General features: G+C 40.6%; 1 protein-coding gene across 1 annotated transcript; it reads right to left on the reverse strand.

Moving 5' to 3' along the window:
• Window positions 1-3,218: 3,218 nt before the first annotated feature.
• Window positions 3,219-15,182, reverse strand: LOC142210393 (serine/threonine-protein kinase SBK1-like). Its single transcript, XM_075279500.1, has 4 exons — window positions 15,003-15,182; window positions 5,781-6,024; window positions 4,295-4,497; window positions 3,219-4,097 (listed from the first exon to the last, which is right to left on the reverse strand). Exons 2-4 carry the CDS (start codon window positions 5,950-5,952, stop codon window positions 3,345-3,347), a joined length of 1,128 nt encoding a protein of 375 aa, XP_075135601.1. The 5' UTR covers window positions 5,953-6,024; window positions 15,003-15,182; the 3' UTR covers window positions 3,219-3,344.
• Between the last annotated feature and the right edge of the window lie 780 nt (window positions 15,183-15,962).

Here is a 15,962-nt window from a genome sequence, read left to right on the forward strand (position 1 = left end):
CTGCATCAGGAGGAGTGGGGCGATGCTGCGTGCTGTAAAGATGATCGAAGTTTGGCCCCGTGTCTCTCTTATTGCAAGCCAGCTCTTGCGTGGTGCGTCAGCAGGAGCTGACCTGTTCCTGTGACAGTTGGGAGACTAATGAAGGCTCCCAGGTCTGTCATACAAATATTGCTATTGCGGCTGGTCTGGGTGAACAGCATAGCGGATAAAAAAACAAAAATTGGCCAAACTGCTGTGTTTTTTTTCGCTTTTTTGCCTCTGGTTTGAATAAAAAGTGATCAAAGCAATAGACCTTCCCCAAAATGGTGTAACTAAAAAGTACACCTGACTGCGCAAAAAAGGATGCCCTATATATCCCTGTACATCGCCAGGACCCCCTGTCAATGTGGCCCTGCAGCTGTTGCAAAATTACAACTCCCATATATTAAATATTTTATCACATTTTTTTGCTTCAAATTTTTTCCCCTATTTTGTTCTTCTAAAACCAGGGTGAATCTTAGGGTCCATTCACACAGAGGAAAATGGTGAGGAATTTGGTGTGGAATTTTCCACGCTGAAAAAAAGCCTCCCATTGATTTCAATTGGTTCTGCTAGCTTTTTTTTTTTTTTTTTCCTCCTTCCACTAGCAGAATCCATTGAAATCAATTGGAGGCTTTTTTTTCAGCATGGAAAATTCCACACCAAATTCCTCACCATTTTCCTCCGTGTGAATGGACCCTAATAGTCTGAAAAGTATGGTAGGTTATGCAGTGGCATAACGGAATGTGGGGGCCCCATGGCGAACTTTTGACATGGGCAAACCCCCCCGACTGACACCAAAGATCTTGTTCAACTGACCACTACCCCCCCACATTTCTGTACACCGTATTATGCCCCATAATGGCTCCTGCACACAGTGTTATTCCCATTAGTGGCCCCTGCACTCAGTATTATGCTCCATTGTGGACACCCATAAACAATTATTATATTCTGAGGTCTTTTCAGACCCCAGAGTATAATAATCAGAGACCCAGGGGGAATGAAAAATAAAAAAAACACTGTTACTTACCTATCTACCGGCTTCGCTGCATTCTCCAGCGCTGTCAGCCACGGCTGGGACGTTATGTGACTGGGGGGCCTGCGTCGCGATGCATAAGATCGCAGGCCTGGTCATGTGACGTCACGCAAGTAGGCCCCAAGCATGCCTGGATCGTGGAGAGGTAAGTAACACAGTTTTTTTATGTTCCGTTACCTCTCCCGGGCCTCCGATCATTATACTCAGGGGTCTGAAAACCCTCCCAAATATAATAGTGCTTGAGGGGCCCGCGGCGTCACTTACCGATCCCTGCCAGGATCGGTAAGTAAGTAGGGCCCGGAGTAACTCCAGCTGGTAACAGCCTATTTAAAAAAAAAAACGCAGCGGTAGTGGCTGTCACCGGGCCCCTAATATCCTGGGCCCTGTGGCAGCCTCTACCGCTGCTACCCTGATAGTTACACCACTGAGGTTATGCAAAATGTTAGGGTGCCTCCACACGGAGTAACACTCTGTGCATTTTGCTACAAATTACATGTGTAAAATGTAGTAAGCCATTGAGTTCAATGGCTTTTTTTTGTTCGTATAACGCGCGTTATACAAACAAAACAACCTATTGAACACAATGGCTTACGACATTTTCCATGTGTAATTTTACACGTGTAATTTGTAACAAAATGCGCAGAGCGTTACTCCGTGTGAAGGCACCCTTAGCTTCGCACTGTTCTTGTATTTTTTTTTTATCCCTTTTTTTGCTGTTTTATTTCCCTGTTACATAATGTATATTGTTTTGTAAGCACAAAGATACAATTGTAATAAAAAAGGGAAAAAATAGATGCAGAAAAAAAATATCCTGTAGTTAATAAATACATTAGCATGTCCTTTATCTAAAAGACAAAGGGATATCTTGATATCCCCTTAATTTGCAAAAAGGTGCATGCTTTATTTAGTCGAGGCTTTGGAAATGGCAGACTTCATAAATCTTCCCTGCAAATCAAAGGTGATAATAAATCTCCCCCAAAATCTCCAACCCTGGTTAAAAAAAAAAAAACTCCTCAAAAATTACATTAAAATACATCAAGCAATCGCGCCAAATTCTGTTTCAGATATAATTATTTTATTTAGGAGTTTTTGATTGTGATTTCTTTAGTTTTCTATATACTTTTTGCAATAGCTGTTCATATTACACAGTTGAATTTTTTTTCAAGCTCACTCAATATAATAATAAAAAAAAAAAAAAAAAAAGCTGACTATGGCGTTGTCTCATTCACACAATATTGCCTTTTTTATTTTAAAATTTTTACCATTTATTGAAAAAAAAAAAGTGAGACACAGTAATGTGAAATCGAAATGACGGCTACGTAAAATAAATAAAATAAATAGACGTTGTGATATGTAGAAATATACACCAGCACTAAGATATGATCGCTACCACCACAATACACATATAACATTAAGTTTCTTGGCTCATGGCTGTGATGGGATACCTGTAATGTTCTGCAATGTTGGCATTCACAGACAGAGTGCTTCATTTTGGACTTATGACATAAAACCTCATCAGAAATTAAAATTTTATTTAAATTTTTTTTTTGTGCACCTAGTAAAGTGATCCACAGACCCAAAGTCACTGAATGGAGCTTAGTCTCTCTTCTCGTCTGTACTATATGGGGGGGTTTCTGTCTTTTTGCAGGCTGTGCTATTCTATAGTAAAAAAAATTAATATATCTCATACGGTTTGTCCAATTTTCCTGCAGTTCCTCTGCTGGTCTCTGTTCACATTGACACATACATTGATGATGCCAATAAGTACGGTATGTGACTATTGTGGTCAGGGATTGAACTATAGAAGTTATGTGTCAGACCGATGGCAGACCCACCGAGATGTAGCCGCAGGATTTGTGATATAAAAGCTGAATCTAGATGTATTTATTATCTAGGTGACTTTTTTGGAAAAACTACAAGTGATGTCATTACAATAGAATAATGTAATAAAAGTGAATTTTAGATAATTTATAATAAATCATTAGAATAAATATAGATAATTTTTCATTCTATGAACCCATAATTCGACGAAAAGAATGTGATTGGGTATTAATAGGCATCGCCATTCATAGGCAAAGGCCTAGACACCACCAGCAGGCGGCCATTCTGCTTTCCCGCATGTGATGCCATCCAAGATTTTTCTCTTACAAATCTTGACGGCCAATTATATTTGACAATATGAGACCAACTTGTATATGGATGATGAGCCCAATGACGTCTGGTAGATCATGCCAATAGTCCAAAAGAAGATTTCTCCGTCTGTATATAGTACACAATGAAGAACAACATTTCATACACAAATCTCAATTGGCGCAGACACTAAGATGGTATTTGCGTTGCTCTCTTTCGGGACGTCCTCGTAGCTGCTGCATGAAGAAAAGGATAAACTGGGGCTGGTGTCGCTTTTATTGCTATCTAGAGTGTTGCCGTTGAGATAAGGAAGACCTTGCGGTTTAATATGTACGAAGACGTCATTGTTGGTTTTCGTCTCGGAAGAATGCGAGTCTTCCTTAGTGACCAGCCAAGTCTTGCCAAAATACCAGAGGATATCCTTAATGCAGCATCTTTTCTCTGGCTCGATGGAAAGCAATTTGCTAAACATTTTAAGGGCATGAGAGGTGAATCTTCGCCACTGCGATGGCACATTGGCATTCTTGTATTTTTGCCACTGATAAAATTCATAGTAAAAAGAGTCTGAATGTAGCGCTTTTTCCCAAGGAAAATTCCCAGTCATCATGCAGAACAGAAGGACCCCAAAGGCCCAGACATCGATACTATATTCCACCAAAAATCCACTGTGCTTTGAAGTTTCACAAAGTTCTGGAGCCGTGTAAGGGATGGTTCCGCTCACACGTTTTTCCGTGGTCCCAGCAATTCTGGTCATGCCAAAATCTGAGAGTTTAATTTTTCGGCATTCTTTGTCAAAAATAAGAATATTTTCTGGTTTGATATCGCGGTGGACAAGTTTTCGGTTGTGGAGGTAATCCAGGGCTAATGCTACTTGGTAGATGCAGCGTTTGGTTGTATGCTCGGAAAGACCAACCTGGAATGGGACAAAAATATAGAGCAATAAAAAAAAATGAATGATGGAAGATAAATTCTTTATGCGCACAAGAATAAGATAGAATAATACTGTCTGTAACTTCTTATAAGTGCAACACAATTATTATATCAATAGACACAGACCTTCATGTTGTGCTGTCAGCTTCACAAAGTCACGTTGTTCTTTCCTTTACGTACCTGTGGAGGGATGATGTCAAAAAGGTCCCCAGCAACGGCATATTCTTGTGCAAACACAAAGTATTCATCTGTCTCAAATGCAATGTCATACATGCCAATAATATAGGGACAGGATGACAGGTAGCGGGAAATGCAATATTCCTGCAGAAAGCTCTTCTGTTTTGTTGTTTTCTTCCTCAAAAATTTTAGGGCCATCTTTGTACCTAAAGTGACAAAAAAAGATTATCTGAAACTGAACATAATGCGGGGAGAATTTAATAAAATGAGAACTTCAGTTTACCGGTTTAAAAGCGGTAAAAGTATTTATTGGCGCACTTAATTTATTCCACTATGCTAGACACTTTTGAAAAAGTGGTCAGAGCAGGACGGGAATCAAAGTGGGCCGGAACATGGATGTCTTCATTCAACAGATTTACGCTGGGTTCACACCAGCACCTGATCGCCTTTTCCAGGTTTCCGTCTCCTGCATGTCCGACTTTGTGTCCGGTTAAAAAAAACAAACGTTTTCGCCACGGAGAGCACATAACGGGGATTTGAAAAATAACTGCAGGTTTCCATCTCCTGTCCAGTTTCGGGCAGGAAACGGAAATCTACAAAATGGAGACCTGGGCACAGATGTGAACGAGCCCTTACTTGCAGAAAACTGGCTCAAGTTATAGTTGAAGTCTACACCAGTCTCTGGCTAGCATAGGTTTTAGTACTCCTGAATGGGACCTCCCAGGATGCCCCAAAGTCATAAAGTGGGAGCCTCTTAATAATTCTGGTGCATTTCAGTCTAGCAGGGGAACTAAATAAGAAAGTGCTCTGTCCACAAGATAGGGACCCACATCTCTTGAAATAATCTGCTACTGGTGGTCTTCTTCAAGGCCCCTATATCTCAGTTACTTGAGGACCCTGACCTTTCCATTATCTACAGCTGGTTCTACGCTTTCAATGACTTCAGTAGCTATTCCTCCTGAGTTACTCATGGTTCGGATGAGCATCTACTTCTCTTCTTTACCCTTTGTTTTCTCAGGAGAGAGCCAGTGGTCCCATATACATATGTATATGGGACTGGATGTATATCCTGACTTTACCCTTAAGTGTTTGGGCACCTTAAATCTCAGCCTGTGATGATCTGAGCAACATATTGTCTTTACTGTGGTTATAACCTGTGGGTTTCATCCCAAAAGATCTGCATGGATGTCCAATTGTGTTCGGTTCCTGGTTCTATAACTATAGGGGGTGCAGAGGTAGTAGTCACACTTGGGTCCTGATATTGGAAGAGGTCCATCCAAAGGTCTTTTTCCCAAATAAGAGGTTAATGTATACAAACAGGACGTGCAGACCCTTTTTTGAATTGGGGCCCAGGAACCTCAAGTTATGTTTCTGGTGCAAAGTATCTTTCCACCTTTGGGTCAGTTCTGAATTGTCTGATGGAAGATTTTTTTTTTTTTTTTTGTTAACTATGGCCTCAATTTCCATGTTTTTGTAAACTTGATCTCACCTCTGGCTTTATGGATCACCAGATCAACTCTTCCATATGTCCCTTTCCCAAGTTCCCTGATGACCTCGTACTGTTTTGTGATTTCTACTTTCTCCATTGTCTTCGCTGTTAACATCTGTAGCTCCTCAAGAATATCCACCGCTCCTCGGGACAGCAGTGATGAGACACTCATGGTTTTTCTTCTCTGCGTCAAGGAATTTAGTAGTCACCAAAAATGTTTCACTTTCATTAGATCTGCGGAAATCTGTAATAAAAGAAGCAATTTGGATAATTTACCAAACGGTGATGTCAGATAACCATCATTGTCATTGTTCTGTCAACTGTCATCACCAGCTCAACTTATTCCTCATCATCCATCAATCATCATAGTCATTGTCCAGTGTCAGTCATGGCTGCCCCTTGCCACCTTGTCATCATCTTTATCATCATCGATCTCGTCAACCGTCAGCACTATTTGTATCATTATTGATTTATGTGATGGACTTGTACAGTTCGGCGCCTTAGCTGCAGCCTATGATGGAATGGGCTGTCCTTGTCATAGACAACTTGGCAGGACAGACCTCACCTAACATGTCATCTACAGAGACAGCCAACCCAATGATGAAGGTAGAATTGATGAGGATTGTTAATTAGTTTACTAATGAATGGGATGCGGCACATCTGATCCTTTATGACACTTCTGGCTTTTAGTAATCTCCTCGGAGATAATAAGGACAGGACGACACGTGAGTGTGTTGTCGGACTGCCCTCGGTCACCTGCGACTTTGCTCTGTAAGGGGATTTACAAGTTAAACACTACAGCGAGAGATTAAAAGACAAAAAATGGCTAATTAAAAAAAGTCTATTTGTGTTTCCATCAGGTATTTGACAATATATAGGTCAGGAGGGGTATTGTGGAGACCACCTTGAAGACTACGCATACTCCTCTGGGAACTTTAGGCTTTCATCTTAGTTCCCCGAGCTGGAAAAAAGAAAACCATAGTGGAGATTTACAAAGACCCACGTGTACTATGCCAGTCCTGATATCCTGTTCGCAGACAGGGGTTGTGCCTAATTTATGACATAAAGCAAGTACAACCTTGTGCAGTCTGTGCACCTATACAGGAATCTACGCCAGGCTGGTCATCATATGTGAGAAGACAACAGCACGGCCTCACCACAAGCCCTTTGTAGAAGGTGGTGAGGCAGCTAAAAAGATAATACTGGTGCAAAATGTTTTTCCAAATGGCATTTAAAAAAGTTACAAACCTGAAGTTCTTATGCCAGGAAAGTGGTGAAGGGAGATGTTAAATATTCACTGTGTTCCTAACACCACTATTGGGTGGTAGAAAAGTCTTACAAAATGACTTTGAATATAGGCCAAAGTTGAAATTCTCTTCTAAAAGTAAATCTTCAGACAGCTATTTTTGGGTTCTTGCACCCCTTAAGTGCAGAGCAAGATACTGGCTGACTAGGGGAAAGATCAGGAAGGTTACTGCGTCTCATTCTAAATACTTTCTTGTAAGGCCTTATCCACATGGCTGTGATGTTCTTCACGGACTAAGGTTTCATGCACATGGCCGTGTGCACAGTCCGTGCGCTAACTGTCTTTTTCATGGCTAGCACACTGACCCATTAATTTTTATGGCTCCATACACATGACTGTGTATTTTCACGGTACGGTGTTTGGGGCCATGAGTGGTGAGCAAAACTTAGGACAAGTCTTATTCCAGTCTGGTTCTGTGAGCCGCCTTTGCTGTTCAATCATAGCCGGCGGCATGCATATGGTTGTGTGCAGACACCTTAAGCTGAGTTCACACGGGGTATTTTGGTCAGGATTTTGAGGCCGTATTCGCCTCAAAATCCTGACCAAAAACACGGCTCCCATTTAAATCAATGGGAGTCGGTCAGATCTCATTCTTCAGGTTGATTTCGCGAAACCGCCTGAAGACACTTCCTCCTCCCAACTAGGCCATTGCATTGGGCCTAATCTGGAGCGGAGTGCACGACTGGATGCTGATGCAGTGCACCGGAATCCAGTCGCGGCTATCCGTTTTTTGGTCTGGAAACTAAGACGGATTCCACCTCGGTTTCCAAACCAAAAAACCCTGTATGCACTCGGCCTTAATGTCACATGACTGTAAATAATAGCCATGCAATGCCTGTTCCTGAAACAGCCGTCCCATGGCCATTAAAAAAAACCATGAATTTCAGTGGGTCTATTCACATGGCACTATCTACTGATAAGCATAGTGAATATCATTTTTTTTTTTGTTTGATGGACATGAAAAACAGAATGTAAAAAAAAAAAAAAAACAACCCAAAACGGACATGTAAATAGACACATTGGATCTAATGTGTTTTCAAAGTGGACGTGTAATGGACTTTGAAAAAACAACTGTCATATGTCCATTTTACACTGCTGTGTGAATAAGTCTTGGGTCGGTTGCAGACGACTGTGTGCTGTCGGTCAGCTGTGAATTAAAGGCGGATGTCACCTGTGCGCTGCCCCTACACTGGCTATGCTTCCACACCCCTTTCATTAAATGAATAGGACAGGGCTGCAAAATAGGACAGGACCAGACTGTCGACCCGCACACGTGACTCTATAATTCACGGTCATATGTATGGTGTGTTATTGGTGAAATACACAGCACACTGATCACGGCCACAGTCGTCTGCAAGAGGCCTTAAGCATAGGGAGACGTAAACACCATGCATTCTCCTTTGAGAATTTTGGGTGTTTTTTCCATATAGAACACATTTTTCTGGCCTGGCTTCTATACCAAGTCATGATGCTTGATTTGCAAGTCGGGCATTGACTTATGGGGTAACTAGACCCTTACAGAGGGTGATTCTTTTTCTAAAAATTCCTAAGAAGAACAAATTTGCACACTTTTTACAATAGATATACACATATCTAGTCATATATATACCTAAAGACTTCAAGTGATTGAAACCAGAACCTGTGATAGAGTGTCATAGGAGATTGCTTTATCATTGGTTGTAATGAGAATATATATATATATATATATATATATATATATATATATATATATATATATAGAGTGTGTGTGTGTGTATATTTATTCTTTATTTCCCTTTCTCATCTAATTTCTTTGGTTTTTGTCTGGTACTGAACCACAAGGCTCATTCTTATCTTATTCTCCAGATCTCTATGGTATTAGGAACACTGTGGGTATAGCGTGAGAACTCATCCAGACATATTGTTGTATAGAAACTAGAAAACAACAATTCCCATAATCCCTTGTTGCAGAAGTCCATGTGCACATGTATCCCGTCATGTATGTACAGGAAGCGTACAAGAAGGTGCATCCCATAATAATAGATTGCAATGTTTCTCTCATAAGTAGAATATCTGCTTGCTATGGGTTACCATACATTTTGCCTCATCAGTTGGTTCTTTTGCTCTTTATTGTCTTCGTGTGACCTGCATGCTAAGGGAACCTAAACCACCCACAGGTCCCTATAGATTGTCCCTGTTTTAACCCCTAAGTACTATCACGGTGTCTTTCATAATGATATGTGTATGATAGTGGTGTATGATAGACACCATTATAGTACTTAAGGGTTAAATCCATCTGTACCCGCATTCTTCAGTTAAGCCGAGGACATACGGCCCGGCTTCTCTGCGCAAGTGCTGGAGATATGGCGCATGCGCTCTGAAGCTGAGGTATATTCCTCTGGCTTTAGTGAGAACTGTGCCGGCATGAGGAGTACTGAGGCAGGGTGAGTATAAAGATTTTTTTATTTGTATTGTGGGCATGGATGACTTTATAATAGGACGATTTGGGACACTAGACGCTCGGTTCATAAGGGCCTGTGGGTGGTTTAGTGTCCCAAATCACCCTGACAGATTCCCTTTAAAGGGAGTCTATCACCTTCCCAAGCATATTCGACTGTCATCACCATGTTACAGAGCACATTTCAGTGACAAAAAAGCATACCTTAGTTTTGTATGTCACATTTGTAGATTTGGAGAAAAGTAACTTTGAAGTGTTATGCAAATGAAGGATTTGGTGGCCTTCAGCCGTGGGACCGCTGCTCTTGCCACTAAAATGTGTAATTTTGCTATATAGCATGGCTGGTGTCTTAGTAGCAGGAAGGTCAACTTCCCAACTATTAGAGGAGAGGCCACCAAATGGCAAGAGTGGTCCTCTGGGAGCTGAAGGCCCGCCCCCAGTGCACCAACTGCCACGTTTGCCTAAGAGGTATGTAACAAGGTAATGTTTTTCACTGTAATGTGCTCTTTTACATTACAGTGGAAGTTGATTATTGCATCATGGGTTACTCATTACGACAACCTGCTGTAGTCATAATCTGCAGGAGACATGGTGAGAAGGGTCGGCTGAAATACCTAAATGCATCTCTAAGCCTTGCTAACGTCTCATGCACATGGCCGAGGTGTGTACATGTACATAACATAAGTGTAAGCACTCGCTAGCTGGCGCCTCAATACAGTCCTGTATTACAGAGGAGCCCTGGAGGCACAGTGAGGTACAGTAGGACCCAACATGGTAGTGTGCATAAGGCCTAAAGACCCATTTACAAACAGCAATACTTTAAATACCTCTTGAAAGATCGGATGGAAATTTCAATCATGCCGCCATTTTAGAATTCAAGCTTAGCATTAGAAAAGCGAAAAACAGTGACACAACTCAACTAACGCTACCAATAGTTTATATAGGAACAACATTTTTAAATCACAATAAAGGAAAGTTGTAGAAAAATCTACAAAAAATGTCCCAAATCTCCAAAGATAAATGAAAATAAAATCTGTTTACAGGTCCAGGATGAAGTCAGCCTAGTGTGACTATCCAATGAATAGAGAGTAGAATATGGCATCCAGATGGTGGACTCTCTGTTATATGGTGGTGGCAATACCGGCTACAAAATATTGTGTTTTCTATTGCACATTGGCCGTGACATCTCAGGCTGCGATCTTCCCCAATTGTTTTTATTGAAATTGGCTGTTATTGGAATCCGCATCGTAGACAACAGAGCGGATAGGAGTTATCAGGATAAACAAGACTCGGCGAGGACTGCGAGTGCCACGTGTTTCCATTAATGAACAGGAGGACGCAGAGCCGAGCATCTGGCCCATTAAAATATGGCCTGCCTGCTATGTAATCCCTGAGAGATAATTAGGACAAGCCCCCTGGTGTACCCGCACGCGCCATACTTCCTCCAAGACGGAGAGATGAAGGGGGAAAAGCAATAAAACGCACAATAATATGTAACCCAAACTATCCGGCATTGTGTGACTTGTAAGCCCTTCCTGCAGCACAGAAGGCAGATATATATATATATATATATATATATATATATATATATATATATATATACTGTATCTCGTATGGAGCACAGTATTGGCCGCTCCACATTTCACCTCCAGGAGCTTTTCTGACCTCTTATTCAATATCCATAAGCATTAGCATAAAGTTTCTCCCCATTTCTCTCTTCTTCTGGGAAGGCTTTCTATCAGATTTTGGAGGTGTCTGCAGGAATACTTGTGAAGTCAGACACTGAGGTCGCACATTGGGAGGGCCGGGCTCACCATCTCCGTTCTAATTTATCTCTTGAATGTTGGATGTCCCCACCAAACTCTCCCAATCATGCCTCTTTGGGTCTTGCTTTGTGCACCAGAGCATGCGGGAACAGAAAAGAAGCCTTCTCCAATCTGTTACCATTTGTCCAAAATATATTGGTGGACTAAAGTATTAAGATTTCTCTTCACTGGAAATAAGTGTTCTAGGCCGACTCCTAAAAAACAACCCAATATCATTACCCCTCCTCCACCAAGCTTTAGAGTTGGCACAATGTAGTCAGACAGGTAACATTCTCTAAGAGAGAACTTCTCTTTACATTCACCAAAATCAGACGGGTCCAGAAATGAAATACCTCCGTTCATATCCGTTTACCCCCTTAGATGCTATAGTCAATAGTAAGCCCTGTGTCATCCTTGTGTATTGGCCTATTAGGCCCTGCCTTAGCTTGTCGTTAATACCTCAGATTTACCTGTAAAGTCGCCATCATGAGCAGGCGGTGCTCAATCCCAATGTGCCTGCTGGGGTGTGTGTCCTACCCCTCCCAGCACGTTAGATTTTGCCAAGCCCACTTTGTTGGATTCCCCCATTTTACAGTATATGCCTAATCCTCATATTCTGTCCTACTCCTTTTATTCTGCTCATATTTTGCCTTCCCTTTTTCTAAGAATATGTATTTTTAATTGAATTTTAAAGATGACCAAAGGCAAATCCGAGCCTGTGATCTCTAATATAGTAAGAAATATCCACAGATCCGAAGATTTAATTCATTTGTCAAGAGGCAAGGAGATCACATAGAGGGACCATGGAAACTATTAGAGCCGCAAAAATAGGGACTCTGTGACCTCACACATAATCAGCATACACCTCTCCTGAAATACTCTGCGCTGTTGGGGGGTAATTTACTATATAAAAGATGTATAACCTACACCAATTGATAGTCTTCAGTAGTTGATACCTTTTTAACTAGTTAGCCATTAAAAAGGTATCAACTACTGAAGACTATCAAGTTTTTTGTTTCTTTATATTTCCTACCCACTGGCTTACACAGTACGAGAACAAACATTTTCCTTACACCAATTGTACATATATAATTATATACAGTATATACCCAAGTTATACCAGCATGGGCCATATCACTATATACAAGAAGATATATAACTTACACCGGCTGTACATATATAATTATATACAGTATATACCCAGGTTATACCAGCATGGGCCATATCACTATATACAAGAAGATATATAACTTATACCGGCTGTACATATATAATTATATACAGTATATACCAAGGTTATACCAGCATGGTCCATATCACTATATACAAGATGTATAACATATACCAGCTGTACATATATTATTTATATACAGGAGATACCCAGGTTATATTTGGCATGGTCCATATCACTATATACAAGAAGATGTATAACTTATACCAGCTGTACGTATATAATTATATACAGTATATACCCTGGTTATACCAGCATAGTCCATATCACTATATACAAGATGTATAACTTATACCAGCTGTACATATATAATTATATACAGTATATACCCAGGTTATACCAGCATGGTCCGTATAACTATATATAAGAAGATGTATAACTATATATCAGCTGTACACATTTATATATATCAGGAGATGTATTGAGAGCCCAGTAATACTAGCAGCGCCATGTTTGCTCCAGATTTTGGCCACATCTTGGCATTTATGATAAAGCAGCAGATATGAGGTCAGAGGTTAGTACTGAGATTCGGGCCTAGCACAGGAGCCTCCACCACTGTCATGTAACCGTATCCTAAAATTTATGGCTCTACCGGCATCCCATCATTGTACAGCAGTCATAAACTACATGCACCTCCATCTGAGAGGGAATGAGATGGAAATCTCTGCAGTCATTTAGGGACAGGACTCAATCTCAGGTCTAAAATGAACGACAAAGCATTTACTACACTCCAGAAATCCTATAGGCTCTGACAGGAGGATGTGAGATCAAAGACTGCGGGGTGGTATGTGAGGAATGGTATGTTATGTAACAGCCGGGCAGTATGGAGAATATTCTATACCATATGTATGGAAGGAATAGAAATAGCAACCTGGTACTGAGGTGCAAAGAGGTAAGTGGTAAGTATTAGAGATAGATACCGTATATACTCGAGTATAAGCCAAATTTTTCAGCACTGTTTTTGTGCTGAAAAAGCCCCCCATGGCTTATACTCGAGTCAAGCAAAAGAAATTATTATTTTCTAATTTTTTTTTTTTTTTTTTTTGGGGGGGGGGGTCTATGACTAGCTGCAATAGTAATGTATAGAATCTCCCATAAAATAGTGAAAAAAAGTAGCTTTAAAAAAAATATATAATAAAAAAATAAAGTAAATAAAAGTTCTAAGTCACTCCTTTCCCTAGAATACATGTAAAAGTAGAAAATGACTGTGAAACACATACACATTAGGTATCTCTGTGTCTGACAGTGCCCGGTCTACTGAATATAGGGGATCTGCAATGCTCCTATTAACCCCTTCCCGATGGAACAGGAGCACTGCAGATGAATTCCAATTCAGCCAGGCTGAATTCCAAGTGGGGGAAAAAAAAACTCAGTCCTCAAGCTCAGGGAAGGGGCAGACAGACAATCAAAACACCCCCTCCCGTTCCCCAGAACCCAGCATCTACTGCACCCAAAAACTCCGACCATTTTAATTTTTGAAATTTTCCAGTAGCTGCTGCATTTCCCCCTTAGGCTTATACTCAAGTCAATAAGTTTTCCCAGTTTTTTGTGGTAAAATTAGGGGCTTATATTCGGGTCGGCTTCTACTCGAGTATATACGGTAGATAGATATGAGATAGATAGATGGATGGATGAATATATATGAGAAAGATAGATAGATGAATATATATGAGACAGATAGATGGATGGATAGATATTTGATAGACAGATGATAGACATACAGATGGATAAATATGGGATAGATAGATAGATAGATAGATAGATAGATAGATAGATAGATAGATAGATAGATATGAGACAGATGGATGGATAGATATTTGATAGACATACAGATAGATGGATAAATATGGATAGATAGATAGATAGATAGATAGATAATAGAAAGATAGATAAGAAATAGATGTGGTGTACATAGATATTAAAGATAGATATTATTGGAGATTAATAGATATGTGTGAAATTAATAGATAAGTGATAGATATTATATAGATCGATAAGAAATTGACAATTATATACAAGATATTGTCATGAGATATCAGACTAGGAGATTGATAGATAATAATGTAATATGATGTAGCTGATGGTAGATAATGACAAATAAATGAATACTGAATCGATTTGATCGATATTAAATACTAGAAAAATGTATATCAGAACAATCAGATCTGAGATAGATAATATTGTAGTTGTACAATGGGCCTAGTTACCACATATTGTCTCCTCCATAGGGTGTGTTCAAATATAATGTATATATATATCTACATGTATATGTGTGTGTGTGTGTGTGTATATATATATGTATAGCAGTATATATATATTTGTGATCTTGCCCCCAGAGCCAGGTCCATATCCTCAGCCAGTACATGACTATGTGGTGACATGTCAGCTGCTGCATAGCTATAGGGATGGCGGTCATCCAGAAGCAGAGCATCCTCCTCCTCACCTTACATAGAAGCCCTGTAGGTCAGGCAGGTTGTGTCCATGCCCCAGTGCTGGCTCACAGGGTTGGGGTCTATTATAGGTTTGTGATGTGCCTTTGTTCCAGTGCGGATCCTGTCATTGTAGTGTCAGCCCGCAGTCTCTGCAGCAGATGGAATGGATAAACAGGCTGAGCCTTGTACTATGGTAGTGACAAAAGACCCTCCCACCAGTGTAATCCGCGCACTGCAAATCCTCCCTGCTCCGCACAATGCAGCTCCTGAGGGGGCAGCATATAGGGCTATATAATCAGGGGAAATGCTGCAGCATGGCTTCATGTATACGCTACATAATACGTCCATCTACCCTGTATACTCCATGTTTATTCTATCCTCCCACTAGTACATGCACTGCAGCATTCCCAGGTGAGGCTAGCCCTGCTCATCCTGAGCCACCTGCTTCTGTTTATCCTGAACTCAGAATTACAGTACAGACTGACACACATGCAGAGGAGTGGCATGGTGGGATGACTGTACCTAACAACACAACTATATATGCCACTCAGTGTCCACGGAAACTTGAATGAGATACCTTATGTTCATAGTAGCCGTCTCTACATGAGACTATGGGTATATTCACGTGTGCCAGATGTGTTGCAGAAATATCTGCAATTTATCTAAATGAGACTTGGAAAAATCCATAAACTGCTGCAAAAACAACCCCATTTACTTGTATGAAATGGATTTTCAGTTAGGCCCCATTCACATCTGTGTTTGGGTGTTGCAAGCAGCACTTTCCTCTCTGCATGCTTCGTGCGGAAACCAAACGGATCTCATTATAGTCTATGGGGTCCATGTGGTTTCCGTAGAAAAAGAGGATTGGACATGTTGAAATTCATCTGCCCAGCCTTTATGTCCTTTGAGATTCGCTGTATGACTTTTTTCAGGAGAACAGTGCAGGAGATGATGCTTTTGAGTTCCTTAAA

The sequence above is a fragment of the Leptodactylus fuscus genome, chromosome 6 (genome assembly GCF_031893055.1).
Source record: "Leptodactylus fuscus isolate aLepFus1 chromosome 6, aLepFus1.hap2, whole genome shotgun sequence".
In the NCBI taxonomy this organism is placed as follows: domain Eukaryota; kingdom Metazoa; phylum Chordata; class Amphibia; order Anura; family Leptodactylidae; genus Leptodactylus; species Leptodactylus fuscus.

Excerpts from the sequence above, each read along its gene's own strand:
- LOC142210393 (XM_075279500.1), bottom strand. The coding sequence starts at position 5,952 with ATGAGTGTCTCATCACTGCTGTCCCGAGGAGCGGTGGATATTCTTGAG. Across the intron at positions 4,498-5,780 it reads GGTGATCCATAAAGCCAGAG|GTACAAAGATGGCCCTAAAA; the intron begins GTGAGATCAAGT and ends TTGTCACTTTAG. Across the intron at positions 4,098-4,294 it reads TTGACATCATCCCTCCACAG|GTTGGTCTTTCCGAGCATAC; the intron begins GTACGTAAAGGA and ends GTCCCATTCCAG.